Source organism: Rhinatrema bivittatum, chromosome 16 (genome assembly GCF_901001135.1).
Source record: "Rhinatrema bivittatum chromosome 16, aRhiBiv1.1, whole genome shotgun sequence".
Taxonomy (NCBI): domain Eukaryota; kingdom Metazoa; phylum Chordata; class Amphibia; order Gymnophiona; family Rhinatrematidae; genus Rhinatrema; species Rhinatrema bivittatum.
In genome coordinates this window covers 49,313,200-49,337,243 of record NC_042630.1, presented here as the reverse complement: position 1 = coordinate 49,337,243, position 24,044 = coordinate 49,313,200, and the positions used below count along the sequence as shown (strand labels likewise).

At 43.4% G+C, this 24,044-nt stretch overlaps 1 protein-coding gene across 1 annotated transcript in view; it reads right to left on the bottom strand.

Annotated features, from left to right (window-relative positions):
- Positions 1–746: 746 nt before the first annotated feature.
- The window catches only part of LOC115077642 (vomeronasal type-2 receptor 26-like), a 176,017-nt gene continuing 152,719 nt past the window's right edge, over positions 747–24,044 (bottom strand). Inside the window, exons 5-6 of the mRNA XM_029579937.1 lie at positions 2,179–2,302; positions 747–1,680 (exon numbers count right to left, since the gene is read on the bottom strand). Of these exons, the coding sequence (XP_029435797.1) occupies positions 785–1,680; positions 2,179–2,302 (1,020 nt within the window). The 3' untranslated portion in view covers positions 747–784. The remainder of the gene's footprint in view (positions 1,681–2,178; positions 2,303–24,044) is intronic.

Here is a 24,044-nt window from a genome sequence, read left to right as displayed (position 1 = left end):
TTTTACCAATATCATATTAAAAAGTATTAAAATATTAAACTATACAACATTAAAAAAAATATGGTGAGCATTTCTTAAAAATAATTATTTGGTCTTCCCTTTTTGTTCGTTCATAATTGTGTGGGATCACCCAGCTCTTTTTTTCTATTACTAATCTAGATATAAGCCATTTATTTTCTTTCAAATAGTTTATATTTGGTTGGATAAGTGCAAGGGAATGCATATTAGGAAAAATAACCCATGCTGTATTTACACGATGTTGAGGAAATGTACTTGCTGGGTGGTGGATGGAGAAGGCCTCAACTGAAGGTGATGACTCACCAGAAGGACTCTGAGCACCAGGTTGGTCATTGATGGCCCCCATTGGGATGTGGTGGTGGGACACCCAGTCTATATATATATAGGGGTGGAACTGATGATATTCATTGTTATGGCTCAGGTAAGATATTTACACAATAAAGCCTGTGGCTTTATTTACACAAGAAATGTTGTCAGAGTTTTCTTATGAGATTGCAAGGGAGTGGTGAGTGTGGATGGGCCAAGAGGTCTCAGCTACCCTTTCTATAAACTTTTTCACTCAATTTGTTTGAGTTTCCAAAACAAATACAACAAAATAGTGAAATAAATTCAACATTACACAATATTATTATTATTGTTGTTATTATTTTATTTGGTGTTTACCTCTCAATGTTTTGTATGTTCATATAACCAATGCCTGAAAAATATTATAAACAGAACTCGCATTCCCTTCTGGCAAAATACTCATTTAGAAGTTGTATTTTTTTTAATGTTTCCCTACTAAATCTCTTGTGTTCATGTGAGGCTTTAGCAAAATAATGTAGCATTTGGGAATAAATATACAACCCAGAAGACCAGCACTGGAGGCCAGGATAGCAAATATCTCCACAGCCACCATGTATTTGCCTTTGGTGCTCAGGTACGCTGGGATGAAGGACACCCAAACACTCCAGAACACCAGCATGCTGAAGGAGATAAACTGGGCCTCATTGAATGTGTCAGGTAATTTCCTTACTAGGAATGCAACAACAAAACTTAACAATGCCAGAAATCCCATGTATCCAACCATAATGTAGAAGGCAGTTACAGATCCCTCATTACACTGTAATATAATTTTCCCTGTTTCAGATTTTGTGTCCAACTCTGGGAATGGAGGAGACATGAGGAGCCACACAATGCATATCAGGACTTCACCCACTGAACACAGAAGAACAAGATAGATGGATATTCTGGTCTTTAACCATTTCTTAAACCTGCTGCCAGGTCTCGTAGCATTGAAGACCATAGCAACTGTGAGGGTTTTAGCCAGTATAGAAGAAATAGAAACAGCAAATATAATCCCAAATGCAGGTTGTCGTAGCAGACAGGTCACCTTTAGAGGTTGTCCAATGAATGACAAGGAGCAGAGGAAGGACATCATTAGGGAGATGAGCAGGATGAAGCTGAGATCACGATTATTTGCTTTCACTAGGGCTGTATCTTTATGTTTCTTAAAAATTCCCATCACTCCAGCAGTTACCATAGAAAATAAAATAGCAACAGACGCTAAAGCCAGACCCAAAGGGTCCTCGTAGGAAAGGAAGTCAATGGCTCTTGGGATGCATCGATTTCTCTCCTGATTTGACCACTGATCTTCTGGGCAGGGCTCACAGTTTTCCGTATCTATCCAGAAAACAAAAGTTTAAAATTGTCACCGATAGATTAGGGTCATTAGTTCCAGAAGATAACAGCACCCAAAAAGGCCCATAGATGGATATCAGAACTTTTGGGCTTTTTTTTAAATCATTGGTTTAGTTAAGAAGGCATCTTGGGAGGACCTAAAAGGAGAAGAAACTGGTAACCAGTCTTTTATAAAATATGGACTTCTTCCACTTGGAGTCTTGAAGGTTAAGATTTTATATTTTGTGGGCAGACTACTAGTAGACAGTGTAGTTTACATAGAGAGGGTATGATTGTTTTTGCAACCTTCTAGTATTTGGGCTGTGAAATTCTGTATGAGCCAGAGCTGATGTAAACCCTTAGATGTAAATCCATTATATAGTGTACAACAATGTAGTAAAAGAATACCACTGACCTTGACAGCTGTCTAAGATTCACCCCTTCATCTGTTTCATATCATTCATATGGCTTGTCTCACCTACCATTCTTCATTTTACTCACCCATCATGTTGGTGATTTCTCCTTCAGGACATGGGACACAGTCATAGCAACAGAGGGGTTTTCCTTTCTGAGGGGCTTTCCTGTATCCAGGAGGGCAGCTCTCACTGCACACAGAACGAGGAATCTGGGGTGTGATATGAGTCAAAAGAAAGGTAATCTAGTGGAAGCACTGAGAGGAGAGGATCACCTTGCTGGTGGCTGAAAAGAATCTGTAAGCACTGCTTGGGGAAATTTTTAAAACATAAAAGTATTGGGGAGAAGTAAATTATTGGGGTCTATTATTCAGTGTGTTGTTTATCTGTATTGAATAGGTAATCAAAAAGGCAGGCAAAAAAACAGAAGTTTGTGTGTTTGTATTACTGAACCCTCCCACCATTCTCCCCTGGCTCATCCTTTAATTTAAAGTCAGTTGACACTTTCGTACAAAAAAATGAATAAAAATTAATTAATCAGTCTTTTAACATAAATTCCCCGCACCTTTCAAGAGTGTAATCATTCCTTGGTAATTCACTACCAGATATATAGTAAATATAGTAATACATTTAAATAATTGTACCCAGTCCTATTCCCATAGCAACCTAAAACTGGGTCATTTATCAAATCGCGTTATGGCATTTTTGCATGCGTTAAGTACCTTTAATGCATGTGAAAATACCTTAATGCATGCGATAGCACCATAAGGCATGGTAATCTGAAAAAGAGGAGGAGTTAGAGGTGGGCTGGGTTTGCAAATCCTTTTGCATGTTGTGATGTTTTTGCTAGTGTGAAGCTCCTGGAAGACCAGCCTAGCTATCAGGGACTTTGGATGAGAGAGAGAGAGAAAGAGAAAGAGAGAGAGAGAGAGACTGGCCATAATATCCTCATACTAGATAGGTCTTTATATCTCTATAGGAGGTCCATCTAGTAACTCGAGGTGAGGTTTAGGTATTAGTGTAGGGATTAGGGGTCACTTTGACTTTCAGAGTGAGACGTACGAACAGAACAGTGCTCTCTTGTGAAGATTTGATGTCCTTCGGAGTGAGGAAACTCACCCAAAGATGAGATTTGTGCAAAGTTTTCTCAACCTACCTTGATGGACTCTCTACCTGGGTAACATCGGTTGAAAATAGGATGGATTTGAAGGACATGTCGCTATGGGTTCCCCATTGGCCCCAGGTGTGGCAAATTTATATGTCACAAGATTCGAAGAAACCCAGGTTTATCAGTCCATAGTTTTTCAACATGTACAATTATGGACAAGATATATTGATGACATATTTCTCATTTGGCTTGAAACAGAGCAGATACTTAAGATTTCAGCAGAGAGGATATCCCAAGCGAGCTATCAAGAGAGCATTCATCCATGCGGATTTTTCAGATAGGGATCAATTGTTACAGTACAAAGCAAAGGCAGCAGAAAGAGACACTTGTCTGTGTGCTTAAACACACTAATCTCACCAAAAATATCAAAGAAATCATTCAATGTAATTGGCATTTCCTTCAAATTCATCCTATATTCAACTGCATCCCAATGTTTTCATATTCCAGAGGAACAAATATTAAACAGCACATAGTCAGAGCAGCAATTCCTGACATGACACAATCCCATGTTGAAGAAAATGGTCATAAAACCTGTGGAATATGTGATTTCTGCAGCACTACTATGGTTGGTACATCATGGAAAGATCCTAACACAGGATACATGGTCAAACAAAAACACAGCACTAATTGCAACACAGACCATGTAAAATACGCTCTACAATGCCCCTGTCCTAAAATATATATAGGACGCACATCCAGGAAAATTAAAACCAGGCTCATAGAACATCGGAGCTGCATAAATACCAAAGATCTCAAGGCACCCTTTGTACCACATTGCGTTTCCAAAGGACATATTTTTGCAGATTTTAAGTGGACAATTCTTGAACACATTTCTGCATTCAAAACAGGAGGAGATCGCAATGCAAAACTCAATTATTGAGATAATTTTTGGATTTTAAAATTAAAATTAAAAACAGTAGAACCGGCTGGCCTTAATGACAAGATAGAATGGTACACTATGTCATCATCTTTTTACGGCAAAAATATATGTTTAATTATTTTTCACCAACTTTCGACTTCACAGTCATTTCAGATTCAGTAGCTAATCACATAATATACATTGAATTGTATTCAGCAGTGCCTTAAGCGTGCCCCTCTGTTTTGCGGGCTTTTTCACAAGTTAAAAGGACAGCGCATGTACCGCACCAAGTCAGACGCGATTGCAATCCCTGCAATGACAGGAAGATTCTTCAAATTCAGCGCTGATCGTAGACATCCGGTTGGTAAGCAGGCAAGATTCTAAGTGCTCTCATATAAATCACTATCCATATGTGTGCGCCTTTAATAACAGGACTAAGGTATTGACTTTACTGTGTTTTGTCTTGTAATAATTTATGTCAATAGAAGTCGCATTCACCTGTGCAACACATATATGGGGGTAGATTTACAAGAAATGCGCATTCATGTACTTTTGTTGGCGCACCAGTCACAAACAAAAGTACGCTGGATTTTAGTAGATACGCGCGTAGCCACGCGTATCTGCTAAAATCCAGGATCGGCGCGTGCAAGGCTGCCGATTTTGTGCAGCCGGCGCGCGCCGAGCCGCGCAGCCTGCCTCCATTCCCTCCAAGGCCGCTCCAAAATCGGAGCGGCCTCAGAGGGAACTCGCTTTCGCCCTCCCCTCACCTTCCCCTCCCTTCCTCTATCTAACCCACCCCCCCGGCCCTATCTAAACCCCCCCCCTACCTTTGTCCGGGAATTTACGCCTCCCGGAGGGAGAAGTAAATCCCCGTGCGCCAGCGGGCCGCTAGTGCGCCGAGACGCGACCTGGGGGTGGTTCCGGAGGGCACGGCCACGCCCCCGGAACGCCCGGGCCAAAACCACGCCCCCAGGCCCTCCCCCGAAACGCCGCGTCCCGCCCCCAAAACGCCACGTTGATCGGCCCCGCCCCCGACACGCCCTCAACAAAAAACCCTGGGACTTCCGCGAGTCCCGGGGCTCTGCGCTCGCCGGCAGGCCTATGGAAAATAGGCGCGCCGGCGCGCAAGGCCCTGCTCGCGTAAATCCGGGCGGATTTACGCGAGCAGGGCTTTTAAAATCCGCCCCATGGTGTTCAGTATGTCCACAGAATCTGCCATAAATATAAGCTTGCTGCACCCCTGAAGAAGGAAGAGATTCCGAAACCCTGCAGTGTTGGGCGTTTCGACAGCGAGCGGAAATTAATACCAGAAAGGTACCCATCGACAGGACGCCTATTTAATAGCCCCAATTGGGGAATACGAGCGCGAACCTGAAAGGGACCTTTTCATTTGATTTCAGTTCTACGCTGCACTTGGCAACAGTTGATACCGAGCATTCTTCTCTGTCATCATTCACAAGTTAAGTACTTCACTAACTTTAATTAAGCTAAGCAAACATCTCAAAGCAACCGATGATTAAAACTTCTACCTACTGAAGCATTTCAGCTCTTTTAGGTTACCCGGTACATTATCCAGGAACCTAGTGCAATATAGAAACATAGAAACATAGAAACATAGAAATGACGGCAGAAGAAGACCAAATGGCCCATCCAGTCTGCCCAGCAAGCTTCCCTCATTTTTTCTCTCATACTTATCTGTTTCTCTTAGCTCTTGGTTCTAATTCCCTTCCACCCCCGCCATTAATGTAGAGAGCGGTGATGGAGCTGCATCCAAGTGAAATATCTAGCTTGATTAGTTAGAGGTAGTAGGGGTAGTAACCGCCGCAATAAGCAAGCTACACCCATGCTTATTTGTTTTTACCCAGATTATGTTATACAGCCCTTATTGGTTGTTTATCTTCTCCCCTGCCGTTGAAGCAGGGAGCTATGCTGGATATGTGTGAGGTATCAGTTTTTTCTTCTCCCCTGCCGTTGAAGCAGAGAGCTATGCTGGATATGCATCGAAAGTGAAGTATCAGGCACATTTGGTTTGGGGTAGTAACCGCCGTAACAAGCCAGCTACTCCCCGCTTTGTGAGTGTGAATCCTTTTTTCTTCTCCCCTGCCGTTGAAGTTATGCTGGATATGCGTGAAGTATCAGTTTTTCTTTTCCCCTGCCGTTGAAGCAGAGAGCTATGCTGGAAATTCGTGATGTATCAGTCTTTCTCCCATGCCGTTGAAGCAGAGAGCCATGCTGGATATGCGTCGAGAGTGAAGTATCAGGTACATTTGGTTTGGGGTAGTAACCGCCGTAACAAGCCAGCTACTCCCCGCTTTGTGAGTGCGAACCCTTTTTCTTCTCCCCTGCCGTTTAAGCAGAGAGCTCTGCTGGATGTGTGAAGTAACAGTTTTTCTTCTCCCCTGCTGTTGAAGCAGAGAACTATGCTGGATATGCATTGAAAGTGAAGTATAAGAATGGAGTGATCAAGCTAGTTGAAAGGCATCAGGAATAGAGGAAGGTGGAGGTAGTAATTTGGATATTTGGTTTGGGGTAGTAACCGCCGTAACAAGCCAGCTACTCCCGTCTTTGTGAGTGCAAATCCTTTTTTCCACATTTCCTCTTGCTGTTGAAGCTTAGAGTGATGTTGGAGTCACAGTAACCATGTGTATGTTTATTGAATAAGGGGCGGATTTTCAGAGCTCTGCTCGCGTAAATCCGCCCAAAACCGGGCGGATTTACACGAGCAGGGCCCTGCGCGCCGGGAAGCCTATTTTACATAGGCCTCCCGGCGCGCGCAGAGCCCCGGGACTCGCGTAAGTCCCAGGGTTCTCCGAGGGGGGCGTGTCGGGGGGCGGGCCCGGTCGTCGTGGCGTTTCGGGGGCGTGTCGGCAGCGTTTTGGGGGCGTGTATGGGGGCATGGCTACGGCCCGGGGCGTGGCCACGCCCTCCGTACCCGCCCCCAGGTCGCGGCCCGGCGCGCAGGAGGCCCGCTGGCGCGCGGGGATTTACGCCTCCCTCCGGGAGGCGTAAATCCCCCGACAAAGGTAAAGGGGGGGGGTTTAGACAGGGCCGGGCGGGTGGGTTAGGTAGGGGAAGGGAGGGGAAGGTGAGGGGAGGGCAAAGGAAAGTTCCCTCCGAGGCCGCTCCGATTTCGGAGCGGCCTTGGAGGGAACGGGGTTAGGCTGCGCGGCTCGGCGCGCACCGGCTATACAAAATCCATAGCCTTGCGCTCGCCGATCCAGGATTTTAGTGGATACGCGCGGCTCCGCGCGTATCTACTAAAATCCAGCGTACTTTTGTTTGCGCCTGGAGCGCAAACAAAAGTAGGCTATTCGCGCGCCTTTTAAAATCCGCCCCTAAGGGTATTGTCTCCAGGCAGTAGCCATTAGGGATGTGAATTGTGTCCTCGATCGTCTTAACGATCGATTTCGGCTGGGAGGGGGAGGGAATCGTATTGTTGCCGTTTGGGGGGGTAAAATATCGTGAAAAATCGTGAAAAATCGTGAAAAATCGAAAAATCTAAAAATCGCAAAACCGGCACATTAAAACCCCCCTAAAACCCACCCCCGACCCTTTAAATTAAATCCCCCACCCTCCCGAACCCCCCCCAAATGAGTTAAATAACCTGCGGGTCCAGCGGCGGTCCAGAACGGCAGCGGTCCGGAACGGGCTCCTGCTCCTGAATCTTGTTGTCTTCAGCCGGCGCCATTTTCCAAAATGGCGCCGAAAAATGGCGGCGGCCATAGACGAACACGATTGGACGGCAGGAGGTCCTTCCGGACCCCTGCTGGACTTTTGGCAAGTCTCGTGGGGGTCAGGAGGCCCCCCACAAGCTGGCCAAAAGTTCCTGGAGGTCCAGCGGGGGTCAGGGAGCGATTTCCCGCCGCTGCCGTTCTGGACCGCCGCTGGACCTGCAGGTTATTTAACTCATTTGGGGGGGGTTCGGGAGGGTGGGGGATTTAATTTAAAGGGTCGGGGGTGGGTTTTAGGGGGTTTTAGTGTGCCGGTTCACGATTCTAACGATTTATAACGATAAATCGTTAGAATCTCTATTGTATTGTGTTCCATAACGGTTTAAGACGATATTAAAATTATCGGACGATAATTTTAATCGTCCTAAAACGATTCACATCCCTAGTAGCCATCATTCTGGCGAGTCACCTACTCTTCATTGGCGGCCTCTTGACTTGATGGATCCACAGTGTTTATCCCACACCCCTTTGAAGTCCTTCACAGTTCTGGTCTTCACCACTTCCTCCGGAAGGGCATTCCAGGCCTCCACCACCCTCTCCGTGAAGAAATACTTCCTGACATTGGTTCTGAATCTTCCTGTATAGACTCAGCAACCATATGATGGTTGCTGAGTCTATACAGTAATTGTACTCCATAAGTTCATCGTACAGTGAGAAATAAGTGTATATTTGTATCTATATGTTCAGCAATTTTGTTCTTTATGATAGTTTCTACCATTTTGCCTGGTACAGAGATCAAACTAGTCTGTAATTTCCTAGATCACTCCTTAAATCCTTTTTAAAAATTGCATTACATTTGCAACCCTCCAGCCTTCAGCTACCATATTATAAAATGCACACACATGTTATAAAATATGATTCCTGCATGCACACGCACACCTGATTTTATCTTTTTTTTTTTTTTATTTATATTTGTTCAAAATTTTCATTTTCCATAAGGATATACACAGTTATAACTGTTAACATGATTCTCAAAACATAATCATAACATAAATATTACTTATTACATACTGTGAAAACCTAGAAAAATTTAGAAGTAATTAGAGAGCCTGGTTTAATAATGCAGAGCAGTTATTTTAAGAAAAGAAAAATCTTATAGAAATTTGAGCCATATATATTTTCCTTTTTCCCCAGTGATTAAAGAAATCTTTGGGTCAGGAATCAAGGAATACACGCAAATGTTCAGGTTGATTAAAGACATATCGCGTGTTCTGGTGTATTATAATGCACTGACAAGGGAAACGTAAGATGAATTTGTCACCACGAGTTGTAACCTTATCTCTTAATGTTAGAAATTATTTCCTCTTCAACTGTGTGTTATAAGTTACATCAGGGAACATTCTAATCGGTTGTCCGTGAAAATTAATGTTCTGGTTCCTAAAGTATAGTCTAAGTATAGAGTCTCTTTGGGAAATATCTGCAAATGAGACTATTAAAGTCAGACGAGTATTTATCTGCATATCTGAGGATTTTTCTAGTAAATCTGATAAATCTATATCTTTATTCTGTTGTGTCTGAACTTTTTCCCTGTGTGGATTCAATTTTTCCTTTTTGTTTAATATAATATATTCTAGATATATTTGGAATCATTGAATCTGTCAATTTAAGAACATTTTGTAGATAACTCCTAAAAAGTTCTTTAGGTGAAAGTAAATTGGGATTTTGGAAAATTCAAGATTCTCAGATTCCCTCTTCGAATTTGATTTTCAAGATATTCTATTTTGTCAGAATGGATTTTTTCTGATTTAATTAAATGTATCTGTACCTTTTCTAATTCACTGTTTTTAATTCCCAGATTTCCCACTACTTCATCGATCTTTTCAATTTTAACTTGTAGTTCTTTATTCTTGCTTAAGGTCTCTTGGACCATAGAAGTCAAATCATTTATAGATTTTTGCATGGTGGATATCATATTACCTATTCCCTCTAAAGTAAACTTAACAGGTGATATTTCTAAGGCATTTAACACCAATTCCTCCTTGTTTCCGTCCCCTCCCTTTTCTTTAATCGACATTCCGGTACTAAGACCTCTCTCTTGATCTTTAATTACTAAGAAACTGGGTTCCAGCACAGACAATTTTATTTTATCTACCCCTTTCTGTTCGGAAAGGGAGATCAAGTTTGAGTTAATTTCCTCAAATCTAAATTCTCCACTACCTTTCCCGGTTGGTGGTTCTGGAGTGACTGGGGCACCAGGGCTTAAGGATGTCTCGTTTGCCTGGGAATTCAGTCCCTGCTCCTGGTCTGGAATTCCAATGGCATCTGCTCCTGGCGTTAATTCAAAGGCTCTCCCAAAAAGATCAGAGATACGTGGTTGATTTGCATTGGAAGCAGGAGTAGAAGTCACTGTTTTCCCTTTTCTCTTGGTGTGTGGCATCACCAAGAAAAAAAAGAGTCAACATATGAAATAATGAAGTAAAACCAAGTACCTTTAGTTGTTATATTCTTTTGGTAACAGTCCTTTAAGCCAGGCTCCGTTGGCTGCCGATTTGATTTATATAAAGTAATCACCGAAACTCGTCGAATCCCGGCGAAGCCCGGCAAAGACACGCGCCTCTTAGGCGCGCGTCTTTGGCGGAGCGCCGACGGCGGATGCGCCGTTGAGACGCCGCTGTTATAGGCGTCTTGAGGCTCCGCCCACCAACGTCCAAGTCCGGAAGTGAAGCAACAAGTCAGGCAGGCAGACAGCGTTCCCTCCGCCCAAATCAGAAAACTCAAGCCAAGAAAGCCAAAAAGGTAATGTTCAATGGCAGCGGAGTGCTGCTACCTGTTAGCAAATGAGTCAAACAGCAAAGCTCTTCAGTTGAGACGCCACTGTTATAGGCGTCTTGAGGCTCCGCCCACCAATGTCCGAGTCCGGAAGTGAAGCAACAAGTCAGGCAGGCAGACAGCGTTCCCTCCGCCCAAATCAGAAAACGCGAGCCAAGAAAGCCAAAAAGGTAATGTTCAATGGCAGCGGAGTTCTGCTACCTGTTAGCAAATGAGTCAAACAGCAAAGCTCTTCAGTTGAGACGCCGCTGTTATAGGCATCTTGAGGCTCCGCCCACCAACCTCCGAGTCCGGAAGTGAAGCAACAAGTCAGGCAGGCAGACAGCGTTCCCTCCGCCCAAATCAGAAAACTCGAGCCAAGAAAGCCAAAAAGGTAATGTTCAATGGCAGCGGAGTGCTGCTACCTGTTAGCAAATGAGTCAAACAGCAAAGCTCTTCAGTTGAGACGCCGCTGTTATAGGCGTCTTGAGGCTCCGCCCACCAACGTCCGAGTCCGGAAGTGAAGCAACAAGTCAGGCAGGCAGACAGCGTTCCCTCCGCCCAAATCAGAAAACTCGAGCCAAGAAAGCCAAAAAGGTAATGTTCAATGGCAGCGGAGTGCTGCTACCTGTTAGCAAATGAGCCAAACAGCCACACCTGATTTTAATATTGGTGTGTGCATATGCGGGCGGGTCATGACTCTCACTCGCAGGAGGGGATTTTGTAATGTATGCACGGTGATGCAATCGGGCCTTTGTCCAGTTCCATCCTAGTCCACTCTCTGCCAGTCCACTCCAGCTAAGGAGTGGACTGGCAGAGAACTTTCCTATACCCCTAACTACCCTAACTACCCTTCCTCCCTTGTCCCCTCTCCTTCCTGACCCCTAAACTAATCCTATGTATTCTGAATTGTTTTGTAACTTCTGTGTGCCAGCCAGCTGCCGGCGCTCACTTATATATATTTATATTTTAGTTTTTTCTATACCGGCATTCGTGAGAAGTATCACATCATGCCGGTTTACAATAAACAGAGGAGTGATAAACGGTACAGTGAACGAAATAAATAATAGGTGCTAAACAAAGAAATAGTTACAGTTACAATAAAACAGGGATAAGTACAAATAAGGGCAAGAGGAAGAAATGATAGGAACTTTAACATAGAATATTAACCGAAGTATGACAGGGTACATTACACAGAATTATGTGGTTTACAATGACTTGATCATGTGAACTAATTGCAGTTTTTTACATGAGGGTGGTGATCAGAAGTAATGGTTTTTTGCATACGGGTAGTGCTTGGGAGTGGGTTATAGGTGAGTTATGTGATTAATCCTTCCCTGGGATATCATCTAATGGGGCTGTCCCGGCTGACCCCTGCCCTGCCCCCACCCCATCCAGACCCTGTCCAGCCCGCCCCTTTTGTGAACCCTAGCACTTCTGCATCTATCGGTAGATATGGGCATGGCCGAGCAGTTTTAACAATGTGCTTGGTGAGTGTTCAGCCCGGAATGTGTGTATCTAATAGGGATGTGAATCGTGTCCTCGATCGTCTTAACGATCGATTTCGGCTGGGAGGGGGAGGGAATCGTATTGTTGCCGTTTGGGGGGGTAAAATATCGTGAAAAATCGTTAAAAATCGTTAAAAATCGAAAAATCGAAAAATCGAAAAATCGAAAAATCGAAAAACCGGCACATTAAAACCCCCTAAAACCCACCCCCGACCCTTTAAATTAAATCCCCCACCCTCCCGAACCCCCCCCCAAATAACTTAAATAACCTGCGGGTCCAGCGGCGGTCCAGAACGGCAGCGGTCCGGAACGGGCTCCTGCTCTGAATCTTGTCGTCTTCAGCCGGCGCCATTTTCCAAAATGGCGCCGAAAAATGGCGGCGGCCATAGACGAAAAAGATTGGACGGCAGGAGGTCCTTCCGGACCCCCGCTGGACTTTTGGCAAGTCTCGTGGGGGTCAGGAGGCCCCCCACAAGCTGGCCAAAAGTTCCTGGAGGTCCAGCGGGGGTCAGGGAGCGATTTCCCGCCGCGAATCGTTTTCGTACGGAAAATGGCGCCGGCCATACGCGTATGGCCGGCGCCATTTTCCGTACGGAAAATGGCGCCGGCAGGAGATCGACTGCAGGAGGTCGTTCAGCGAGGGTTCCGGCGCCTCGCTGAACGACCTCCTGCAGTCGATCTCCTGCCGGCGCCATTTTCCGTACGAAAACGATTCGCGGCGGGAAATCGCTCCCTGACCCCCGCTGGACCTCCAGGAACTTTTGACCAGCTTGTGGGGGGCCTCCTGACCCCCACGAGACTTGCCAAAAGTCCAGCGGGGGTCCGGAAGGACCTCCTGCCGTCCAATCTTTTTCGTCTATGGCCGCCGCCATTTTTCGGCGCCATTTTGGAAAATGGCGCCGGCTGAAGACGACAAGATTCAGAGCAGGAGCCCGTTCCGGACCGCTGCCGTTCCGGACCGCCGCTGGACCCGCAGGTTATTTAAGTTATTTGGGGGGGGGTTAGGGAGGGTGGGGGATTTAATTTAAAGGGTCGGGGGTGGGTTTTAGGGGGTTTTAGTGTGCCGGCTCACGATTCTAACGATTTATAACGATAAATCGTTAGAATCTCTATTGTATTGTGTTCCATAACGGTTTAAGACGATATTAAAATTATCGGACGATAATTTTAATCGTCCTAAAACGATTCACATCCCTAGTATCTAATGATTTTTACATGCTGGGTTTTGAAAGCTTGGGTGTTGTTCTCTCTGCTCTGGCTTTGCCATCTCTAAGTGCCCCTTTTATCCCTTACTCATCTAATGAATCAAATGACTCCCTTGCAGGCTTTTTATCTCAAATGTACCTGAAAAAAATGTTCCTGTTTTTGTTTTCACTGCAATCATCTTTTCAACTTTTCTCTCTGCCTGCTTTATCAGTGCTTTGCATCTGACCTGCCAGTGCTTATGCTGCTTCCTGTTTTTTCATTCAGATCCTTTTTCCATTTTTGAAAGATGTTTCTTTAGATATTATATTCTCTCTGACCTTATCTTGCCAGTAGTCATTAACCTTCCTTCCACCTTTTCTAATGCATGGAATACATCTAATCTGGGCTTCCAAAATTGTATTTTTAAACAATATCCATGCCATAGCTAAACTCTTAACCTTTGCAATTGTTCCTTTCAGTTTTAACCTAACCATTTTCTTCATTTATTCATAGTTACCTTTTTTAAACTTAAATGCTGTCACAATAGATTTCTTTAGTAGGCTCCCTCCAGTTATTAAATCATATTTGATCGTGTTGTGATCACAAATGCCAAGTTGTTCCAACACTGTTACCTCTCCCACCAAATCCTGTGTTCCATTAAGGGCTAGGTCTAAAATTGTTTCCCCTCTTGTTGATTCTTGTACCTGTTTCTTCATGAAGCATTAATTTATTTTCTCTAGGAACTTTACCTCTCTATAATGTCCTGATGTGACATTTACCCAGTCAGTACTGGAGTATTTGAAATCAGCCATTAATACTGTGCTGACAATTAGCTTCCCTAATTTATTTTAGCATTTCATTGTCTGTAAGTTCATTATGGCCAGGAAGACAGTAACACACCCCCACCTGGAATTTCTCTGCATAAAGATTTAATATTATATTATGTTTCCTGTAGAACTGTTATCCTGTTTTGACTCAATGCCCTCTTTAATATCCCTTCCACCAATTTGACCCATCTTGTCATTTCAATATAATTTGTGTCCATGGTATCACAGTGTCCCATTGGTTATTTTCCTTTCTCCCGGTCTCTGAGATGCCAATGATATCCACCTCTTTATCCATTTCTATACACTCTAATTCTCTCATCTTATGTTTTAGATCTCTAGAATTTGTATACAGACTTTTCAAAGTATGTTTTTTGTAGGGATGTGAATCGTGTCCTCGATCGTCTTAACGATCGATTTCGGCTGGGAGGGGGAGGGAATCGTATTGTTGCCGTTTGGGGGGGTAAAATATCGTGAAAAATCGTGAAAAATCTAAAAATCTAAAAATCGCAAAACCGGCACATTAAAACCCCCTAAAACCCACCCCCGACCCTTTAAATTAAATCCCCCACCCTCCCGAACCCCCCCCCAAATGAGTTAAATAACCTGCGGGTCCAGCGGCGGTCCGGAACGGCAGCGGTCCGGAACGGGCTCCTGCTCCTGAATCTTGTTGTCTTCAGCCGGCGCCATTTTCCAAAATGGCGCCGAAAAATGGTGGCGGCCATAGACGAACACGATTGGACGGCAGGAGGTCCTTCCGGACACCCGCTGGACTTTTGGCAAGTCTCGTGGGGGTCAGGAGGCCCCCCACAAGCTGGCCAAAATTTCCTGGAGGTCCAGCGGGGGTCAGGGAGCGATTTCCCGCCGCGAATCGTTTTCGTACGGAAAATGGCGCCGGCAGGAGATCGACTGCAGGAGGTCGTTCAGCGAGGGTTCCGGCGCCTCGCTGAACGACCTCCTGCAGTCGATCTCCTGCCGGCGCCATTTTCCGTACGAAAACGATTCGCGGCGGGAAATCGCTCCCTGACCCCCGCTGGACCTCCAGGAACTTTTGGCCAGCTTGTGGGGGGCCTCCTGACCCCCACGAGACTTGCCAAAAGTCCAGCGGGGGTCCGGAAGGACCTCCTGCCGTCCAATCGTGTTCGTCTATGGCCGCCGCCATTTTTCGGCGCCATTTTGGAAAATGGCGCCGGCTGAAGACAACAAGATTCAGGAGCAGGAGCCCGTTCCGGACCGCTGCCGTTCCGGACCGCCGCTGGACCCGCAGGTTATTTAACTCATTTGGGGGGGGTTCGGGAGGGTGGGGGATTTAATTTAAAGGGTCGGGGGTGGGTTGTAGGGGGTTTTAGTGTGCCGGCTCACGATTCTAATGATTTATAACGATAAATCGTTAGAATCTCTATTGTATTGTGTTCCATAACTGTTTAAGACGATATTAAAATTATCGGACGATAATTTTAATCGTCCTAAAACGATTCACATCCCTAGTTTTTTGTTCATATTAACAAACTGCTCATCAACTGAGGGGGTCATATGGGATCTTTCTGCACTTTACTTAAAGAAACCTGGTCCATTTTGGCATTTATTACATCCTCTCTACTGGAATGTCCTATTTTTCCTGTTCTCTTAGTATACTCCAGAGGCATGTGCTTCTTAGCATCCTCCAGATGCATGTGCTTCTTAGTATACTTCAGATGCATGTGATTATTTGTGTACTTCAGAGGCATGTGCTTCTTACTATCCTTCAGAGGCATGTGCTTCTTAGTATCATTCAGAGGCATGTGCTTCTTAGTATCCTTCAGAGGCTGTGCTTCTTAGTATCCTTCAGAGGCATGTGATTCTTAGTATACTACACAGGCATGTAATTCTTAGTATCCTTCAGAGGCATGTCCTTCTTAGTATACTTCAGAGGCATGTGATTATTTGTATACTTCAGAGGCACGTGCTTCTTACTATCCTTCAGAGGCATGTGCTTCTTAGTATCCTTCAGAGGCATGTGCTTATTAGTATCCTTCAGAGGCATGTGCTTCTTAGTATACTTCAGAGGCTGTGCTTCTTAGTATAGTTCAGAGGCATGTGATTCTTAGTATCCTTCAGAGGCATGTGTTTCTTAGTATCCTTCAGAGGTTGTGCTTCTCAGTATCCTTCAGAGGCATGTGATTCTCAGTATCCTTCAGAGGCATGTGCTTCTTAGTATCCTTCAGAGGCATGTGCTTCTTAGTATACTTCAGATGCATGTGATTATTTGTATACTTCAGAGGCATGTGCTTCTTACTATCCTTCAGAGGCATGTGCTCTTAGTATCCTTCAGAGGCATGTGCTTCTTAGTATCCTTCAGAGGCTGTGATTCTTAGTATACTTCAGAGGCATGTGCTTCTTAGTATAGTTCAGATGCATGTGATTATTTGTATACTTCAGAGGCATGTGCTTCTTACTATCCTTCAGAGGCATGTGCTTCTTAGTATCCTTCAGAGGCATGTGCTTCTTAGTATCCTTCAGAGGCATATCCTTCTTAGTATACTTCAGAGGCTGTGCTTCTTAGTATACTTCAGAGGCATGTGATTATTTGTATACTTCAGAGGCATGTGCTTCTTACTATCCTTCAGAGGCATGTGCTTCTTAGTATCCTTCAGAGGCATGTGCTTATTAGTATCCTTCAGAGGCATGTGCTTCTTAGTATACTTCACAGGCTGTGCTTCTTAGTATAGTTCAGAGGCATGTGATTCTTAGTATCCTTCAGAGGCATGTGATTCTTAGTATACTTCAGAGGCTGTGCTTCTTAGTGTACTACAGAGGCATGTGATTCTTAGTATCCTTCAGAGGCATGTGTTTCTTAGTATTCTTCAGAGGCTGTGCTTCTCAGTATCCTTCAGAGGCATGTGATTCTCAGTATCCTTCAGAGGCATGTGCTTCTTAGTATTCTTCAGAGGCATGTGCTTCTTAGTATACTCCAGAGGCTGTGCTTCTTAGTATACTTCAGAGGCATGTGATTATTTGTATACTTCAGAGGCATGTGCTTCTTAGTATCCTTCAGAGGCATGTGCTTCTTAGTATACTTCAGAGACTGAGCTTCTTAGTATACTTCAGAGGCATGTGATTCTTAGTATCCTTCAGAGGCATGTGATTCTTAGTATACTTCAGTGGCTGTGCTTCTTAGTGTACTACAGAGGCATGTGATTCTTAGTATCCTTCAGAGGCATGTGTTTCTTAGTATCCTTCAGAGGCTGTGCTTCTTAGTATCCTTCAGAGGCTGTGCTTCTCAGTATCCTTCAGAGGCATGTGATTCTCAGTATCCTTCAGAGGCATGTGCTTCTTAGTATCCTTCAGAGGCATGTGCTTCTTAGTATACTTTAGAGGCATGTGCTTCTTAGTATCCTTAAGAGGCATGGGCTTCTTACTATACTTCAGAGGCTGTGCTTCTTAGTATCCTTCAGAGGCATGTGATTCTTAGTATACTTCAGAGGCTGTGATTCTTAGTATCCTTCAGAAACTGTGCTTCTTAATATCTTTCAGAGGCGTGTGCTTCTTAGTATACTTCAGAGGCATGTGCTTCTTAGTATCCTTTATTTATTTATTTATTTATTTTTAATTTTTATATACCGGAATTCCTGTATACAATACAAATCAGTCCGGTTTACAGGAAACAAAAAGATTGCCCTAGTTTGGGAGGTCAGACCGGGGTTTGTTTTTTTTTACAAAGAACATTGAACAATAACATAAAATACATTCATAACATGAACAAAATTTTTTTTTTTTTTTTACAAAGAACTTTGAACAATAACAATAAATCCTTAAATATTTTCATAAATTAAATTAAAATTAGGCCAAATAGCATGTTGAACTTAAATTAAACGTAAGGTTAAATTGAAATTTAATTTTGCATAACATTGCATATTATTAACTGTAACACAGAATATTCCCAAGTTCAATCAGGATACGGCGCTTAGTTACATTCTGTAGATTGGAACGCTTGCCTGAAGAGCCAGGTTTTTAACTTTTTTTTGAACTCTGGTAGACTGGGTTCGAGGCGTAGGTATCCTTGAGAGACTGTGCTTCTTAGTATCCTTCAGAGGCATGTGCTTCTTAGTATACTTCAGAGGCTGTGCTTCTTAGTATACTTCAGAGGCATGTGATTATTTGTATACTTCAGAGGCATGTGCTTCTTACTATCCTTCAGAGGCATGTGCTTCTTAGTATCCATCAGAGGCATGTGCTTCTTAGTATAGTTCAGAGGCATGTCATTCTTAGTATACTTCAGAGGGATGTGCTTCTTAGTATACTTCAGAGGCTGTGCTTCTTAGTATAGTTCAGAGGCATGTCATTCTTAGTATCCTTCAGAGGGATGTGCTTCTTAGTATACTTCAGAGGCTGTGCTTCTTAGTATAGTTCAGAGGCATGTCATTCTTAGTATCCTTCAGAGGGATGTGCTTCTTAGTATACTTCAGAGGCTGTGCTTCTTAGTATAGTTCAGAGGCATGTCATTCTTAGTATTCTTCAGAGGGATGTGCTTCTTAGTATACTTCAGAGGCATGTGCTTCTTAGTATCCTTCAGAGGAATCTGCTTCTTAGTATTCTTCAGGGGCATGTGCTTCTTAGTATCCTTCAGAGGCAAGTGATTCTTAGTATTCTTCACAGGCATGTGATTCTTAGTATCCTTCAGAGGCATGTGCTTCTTAGTATACTTCAGAGGCATGTGATTATTTGTATACTTCAGAGGCATGTGATTATTTGTATACTTCAGAGGCATGTGCTTCTTACTATCCTTCAGAGGCATGTGCTTCTTAGTATCCTTCAGAGGCATGTGCTTCTTAGTATACTTCAGAGGCTGTGCTTCTTAGTATAGTTCAGAGGCATGTCATTCTTAGTATCCTTCAGAGGCATGTGATTCTTAGTATACTTCAGCGGCTGTGCTTCTTAGTGTACTTCAGAGGCATGTGATTCTTAGTATCCTTCAGTGGCATGTGTTTCTTAGTATCCTTCAGAGGCTGTACTTCTTAGTATCCTTCAGAGGCAGTGCTTCTCAGTATCCTTCAGAGGCATGTGATTCTCAGTATCCTTCAGAGGCATGTGCTTCTTAGTATCCTTCAGAGGAATGTGCTTCTTAGTATCCTTCAGAGGCATGTGCTTCTTAATATACTTCAGAGGCTGTGCTTCTTAGTATCCTTCAGAGGCATGGGCTTCTTAGTATCCTTCAGAGGCATGTGCTTCTTAATATCATTCAGAGGCATGTGCTTCTTAGTATACTTCAGAGGCATGTGATTCTTAGTATAGTTCAGAGGCATGTGATTCTTAGTATCCTTCTGAGGCATGTGATTCTTAGTATACTTCAGAGGCTGTGCTTCTTAGTGTACTTCAGAGGCATGTGATTCTTAGTATCCTTCAGAGGCATGTGTTTCTTAGAATCCTTCAGAGGCTGTAATTCTTAGTATCCTTCAGAGGCTGTGCTTCTCAGTATCCTTCAGAGGCATGTGATTCTCAGTATCCTTCAGAGGCATGTGCTTCTTAGTATCCTTCAGAGGAATGTGCTTCTTAGTATCCTTCAGAGGCATGGGCTTCTTAGTATCCTTCAGAGGCATGTGCTTCTTAATATCATTCAGAGGCATGTGCTTCTTAGTATACTTCAGAGGCATGTGATTCTTAGTGTCCTTCAGAGGCTGGGCTTCTTAGTATCCTTCAGAGGCATGTGCTCCTTAGTATCCTTCAGAGGCTGTGCTTCTTACTATCCTTCAGAGGCTGTGCTTCTCAGTATCCTTCAGAGGCATTTGCTCCTTAGTATACTTCAGAGGCTGTGCTTCTTAGTATCCTTCAGAGCCATGGGCTTCTTAATATCATTCAGAGGCATGTGCTTCTTAGTATACTTCAGAGGCTGTGCTTCTTAGTATCCTTAAGAGGCATGGGCTTCTTAGTATACTTCAGAGGCTGTGCTTCTTAGTATACTTCAGAGGCATGTGCTTCTTAGTATACTTCAGAGGCTGTGCTACTTAGTATCCTTCAGCGGCTTGTGATTCTTAGTATACTTCAGAGGCTGTGCTTCTTAGTATACATCAGAGAATGTGCTTCTTAATATCTTTCAGAGGCGTGTGCTTCTTAGTATACTTCAGAGGCTGTGCTTCTTAGTATCCTTCAGAGGCTGTGCTTCTTAGTATCCTTCAGAGGCATGTGATTCTTAGTATACTTCAGAGGCTGTGCTTCTTAGTATCCTTCAGAGGCATGTGATTCTTAGTATACTTCAGAGGCTGTGATTCTTAGTATCCTTCTTAAACTGTGCTTCTTAATATCTTTCAGAGGCGTGTGCTTCTTAGTATACTTCAGAGGCATGTGCTTCTTAGGATACTTCAGAGGCTGTGGTTCTTAGTATCCTTCAGAGGCATGTGTTTCTTAGTATCCTTCAGAGGCTGTACTTCTTAGTATCCTTCAGAGGCTGTGCTTCTCAGTATCCTTCAGAGGCATGTGATTCTCAGTATACTTCAGAGGCTGTGCTTCTTAGTGTACTTCAGAGGCATGTGATTCTTAGTATCCTTCAGAGGCATGTGTTTCTTAGTATCCTTCAGAGGCTGTACTTCTTAGTATCCTTCAGAGGCTGTGCTTCTCAGTATCCTTCAGAGGCATGTGATTCTCAGTATCCTTCAGAGGCATGTGCTTCTTAGTATCCTTCAGAGGAATGTGCTTCTTAGTATCCTTCAGAGGCATGTGCTTCTTAGTATACTTTAGAGGCTGTGCTTCTTAGTATCCTTCAGAGGCATGGGCTTCTTAGTATCCTTCAGAGGCATGTGCTTCTTAATATCATTCAGAGGCATGTGCTTCTTAGTATACTTCAGAGGCATGTGATTCTTAGTGTCCTTCAGAGGCTGGGCTTCTTAGTATCCTTCAGAGGCATGGGCTTCTTAGTATACTTCAGAGGCATGTGCTTCTTAGTATCCTTCAGAGGCTGTGCTTCTTAGTATCCTTCAGAGGCTGTGCTTCTCAGTATCCTTCAGAGGCATGGGCTTCTCAGTATCCTTCAGAGGCATTTGCTTCTTAGTATACTTCAGAGGCTGTGCTTCTTAGTATCCTTCAGAGGCATGGGCTTCTTAATATCATTGAGAGGCATGTGCTTCTTAGTATACTTCAGAGGCTGTGCTTCTTAGTATCCTTAAGAGGCATGGGCTTCTTAGTATACTTCAGAGGCTGTGCTTCTTAGTATACTTCAGAGGCATGTGCTTCTTAGTATACTTCAGAGGTATGTGCTTCTTAGGATACTTCAGAGGCTGTGCTTCTTAGTATCCTTCAGAGGCATGGGCTTCTTAGTATCCTTCAGAGACTGTGCTTCTTAGTATACTTCAGAGGCATGGGCTTCTTAGTATTCTTCAGAGGCATGTGCTTCTTAGTATCCTTCAGAGGCATGTGCTTCTTAGTATACTTCAGACGCATATGCTTCTTAGTATCCTTCAGAGGTATGTGCTTCTTAGTTTCCTTCAGAGGGATGTGCTTCTTAGTATACTTCAGAGGCATGTGCTTCTTAGTATCCTTCAGAGGCATCTGCTTCTTAGTATTCTTCAGGGGCATGTGCTTCTTAGTATCCTTCAGAGGCATGTGATTCTTAGTATACTTCACAGGCATGTGATTCTTAGTATCCTTCAGAGGCATGTGCTTCTTAGTATCCTTCAGAGGCATGTGCTTCTTAGTATACTTCAGAGGTTGTGCTTCTTAGTATACTTCAGAGGCATGTGATTATTTGTATACTTCAGAGGCATGTGCTTCTTACTATCCTTCAGAGGCATGTGCTTCTTAGTATCCTTCAGAGGCATGTGCTTCTTAGTATACTTTAGAGGCATGTGCTTCTTAGTATCCTTCAGAGGCATGGGCTTCTTAGTATCCTTCAGAGGCATGTGATTCTTAGTGTCCTTCAGAGGCTGGGCTTCTTAGTATCCTTCAGAGGCATGGGCTTCTTAGTATACTTCAGAGGCATGTGCTTCTTAGTATCCTTCAGAGGTATGTGCTTCTTAGTATCCTTCAGAGGCTGTGCTTCTTAGTATCCTTCAGAGGCTGTGCTTCTCAGTATCCTTCAGAGGCATGTGCTTCTCAGTATCCTTCAGATGCATTTGCTTCTTAGTATACTTCAGAGGCTGTGCTTCCTGGTATCCTTCAGAGGCATGGGCTTCTTAATATTATTCAGAGGCATGTGCTTCTTAGTATACTTCAGAGGCTGTGCTTCTTAGTATCCTTAAGAGGCATGGGCTTCTTAGTATACTTCAGAGGCTGTGCTTCTTACTATACTTCAGAGGCATGTGCTTCTTAGTATACTTCAGAGGCTGTGCTTCTTAGTATCCTTCAGCGGCTTGTGATTCTTAATATACTTCAGAGGCTGTGCTTCTTAGTATACTTCAGAGAATGTGCTTCTTAATATCTTTCAGAGGCGTGTGCTTCTTAGTATACTTCAGAGGCTGTGCTTCTTAGTATCCTTCAGAGGCATGTGATTCTTAGTATACTTCAGAGGCTGTGATTCTTAGTATCCTTCAGAAACTGTGCTTCTTAATATCTTTCAGAGGCGTGTGCTTCTTAGTATACTTCAGAGGCATGTGCTTCTTAGTATCCTTTATTTATTTATTTATTTTTAATTTTTATATACCGGAATTCCTGTATACAATACAAATCAGACCGGTTTACAGGAAACAAAAAGATTACCCTAGTCTGGGAGGTCAGACCGGGGTTTTTTTTTTTTACAAAGAACATTGAACAATAACATAAAATACATTCATAACATGAACAAATTATTATTTTTTTTTTTTACAAAGAACATTGAACAATAACAATAAATCCTTAAATATTTTCATAAATTAAATTAAAATTAGGCCAAATAGCATGTTGAACTTAAATTAAACGTAAGGTTAAATTGAAATTTAATTTTGCATAAAATTCCATATTATTAACTGTAACACAGAATATTCCCAACTTCAATCAGGATATGGCGCTTAGTTACATTCTGTAGATTGGAACGCTTGCCTGAAGAGCCCGGTTTTTAACTTTTTTTTTAACTCTGGTAGACTGGGTTCGAGGCGTAGGTATCCTTCAGAGACTGTGCTTCTTAGTATCCTTCAGAGGCATGTGATTCTTAGTATCCTTCAGAGGCATGTGTTTCTTAGTATCTTTCAGAGGCTGTGCTTCTTAGTATCCTTCAGAGGCTGTGCTTCTCAGTATCCTTCAGAGGCATGTGATTCTCAGTATCCTTCAGAGGCATGTGCTTCTTAGTATCCTTCAGAGGAATGTGCTTCTTAGTATCCTTCAGAGGAATGTGCTTCTTAGTATCCTTCAGAGGTATGTGCTTCTTAGGATACTTCAGAGGCTGTGCTTCTTAGTATCCTTCAGAGGCATGTGCTTCTTAGGATACTTCAGAGGCTGTGCTTCTTAGTATCCTTCAGAGGCATGGGCTTCTTAGTATCCTTCAGAGGCATGTGCTTCTTAATATTCTTCAGAGGCATGTGCTTCTTAGTATACTTCAGAGGCATGTGATTCTTAGTATCCTTCAGAGACTGTGCTTCTTAGTATACTTCAGAGGTATGGGCTTCTTAGTATCCTTCAGAGGCATGTGCTTCTTAGTATACTTCAGAGGCATGTGCTTCTTAGTATCCTTCAGAGGCATGTGCTTCTTAGTATACTTCAGACGCATATGCTTCTTAGTATCCTTCAGAGGTATGTGCTTCTTAGTTTCCTTCAGAGGGATGTGCTTCTTAGTATACTTCAGAGGCATGTGCTTCTTAGTATCCTTCAGAGGCATCTGCTTCTTAGTATTCTTCAGGGGCATGTGCTTCTTAGTATCCTTCAGAGGCATGTGCTTCTTAGTATCCTTCAGAGGCATGTGCTTCTTAGTATACTTCAGAGGCATGTGATTATTTGTATACTTCAGAGGCATGTGCTTCTTACTATCCTTCAGAGGCATGTGCTTCTTAGTATC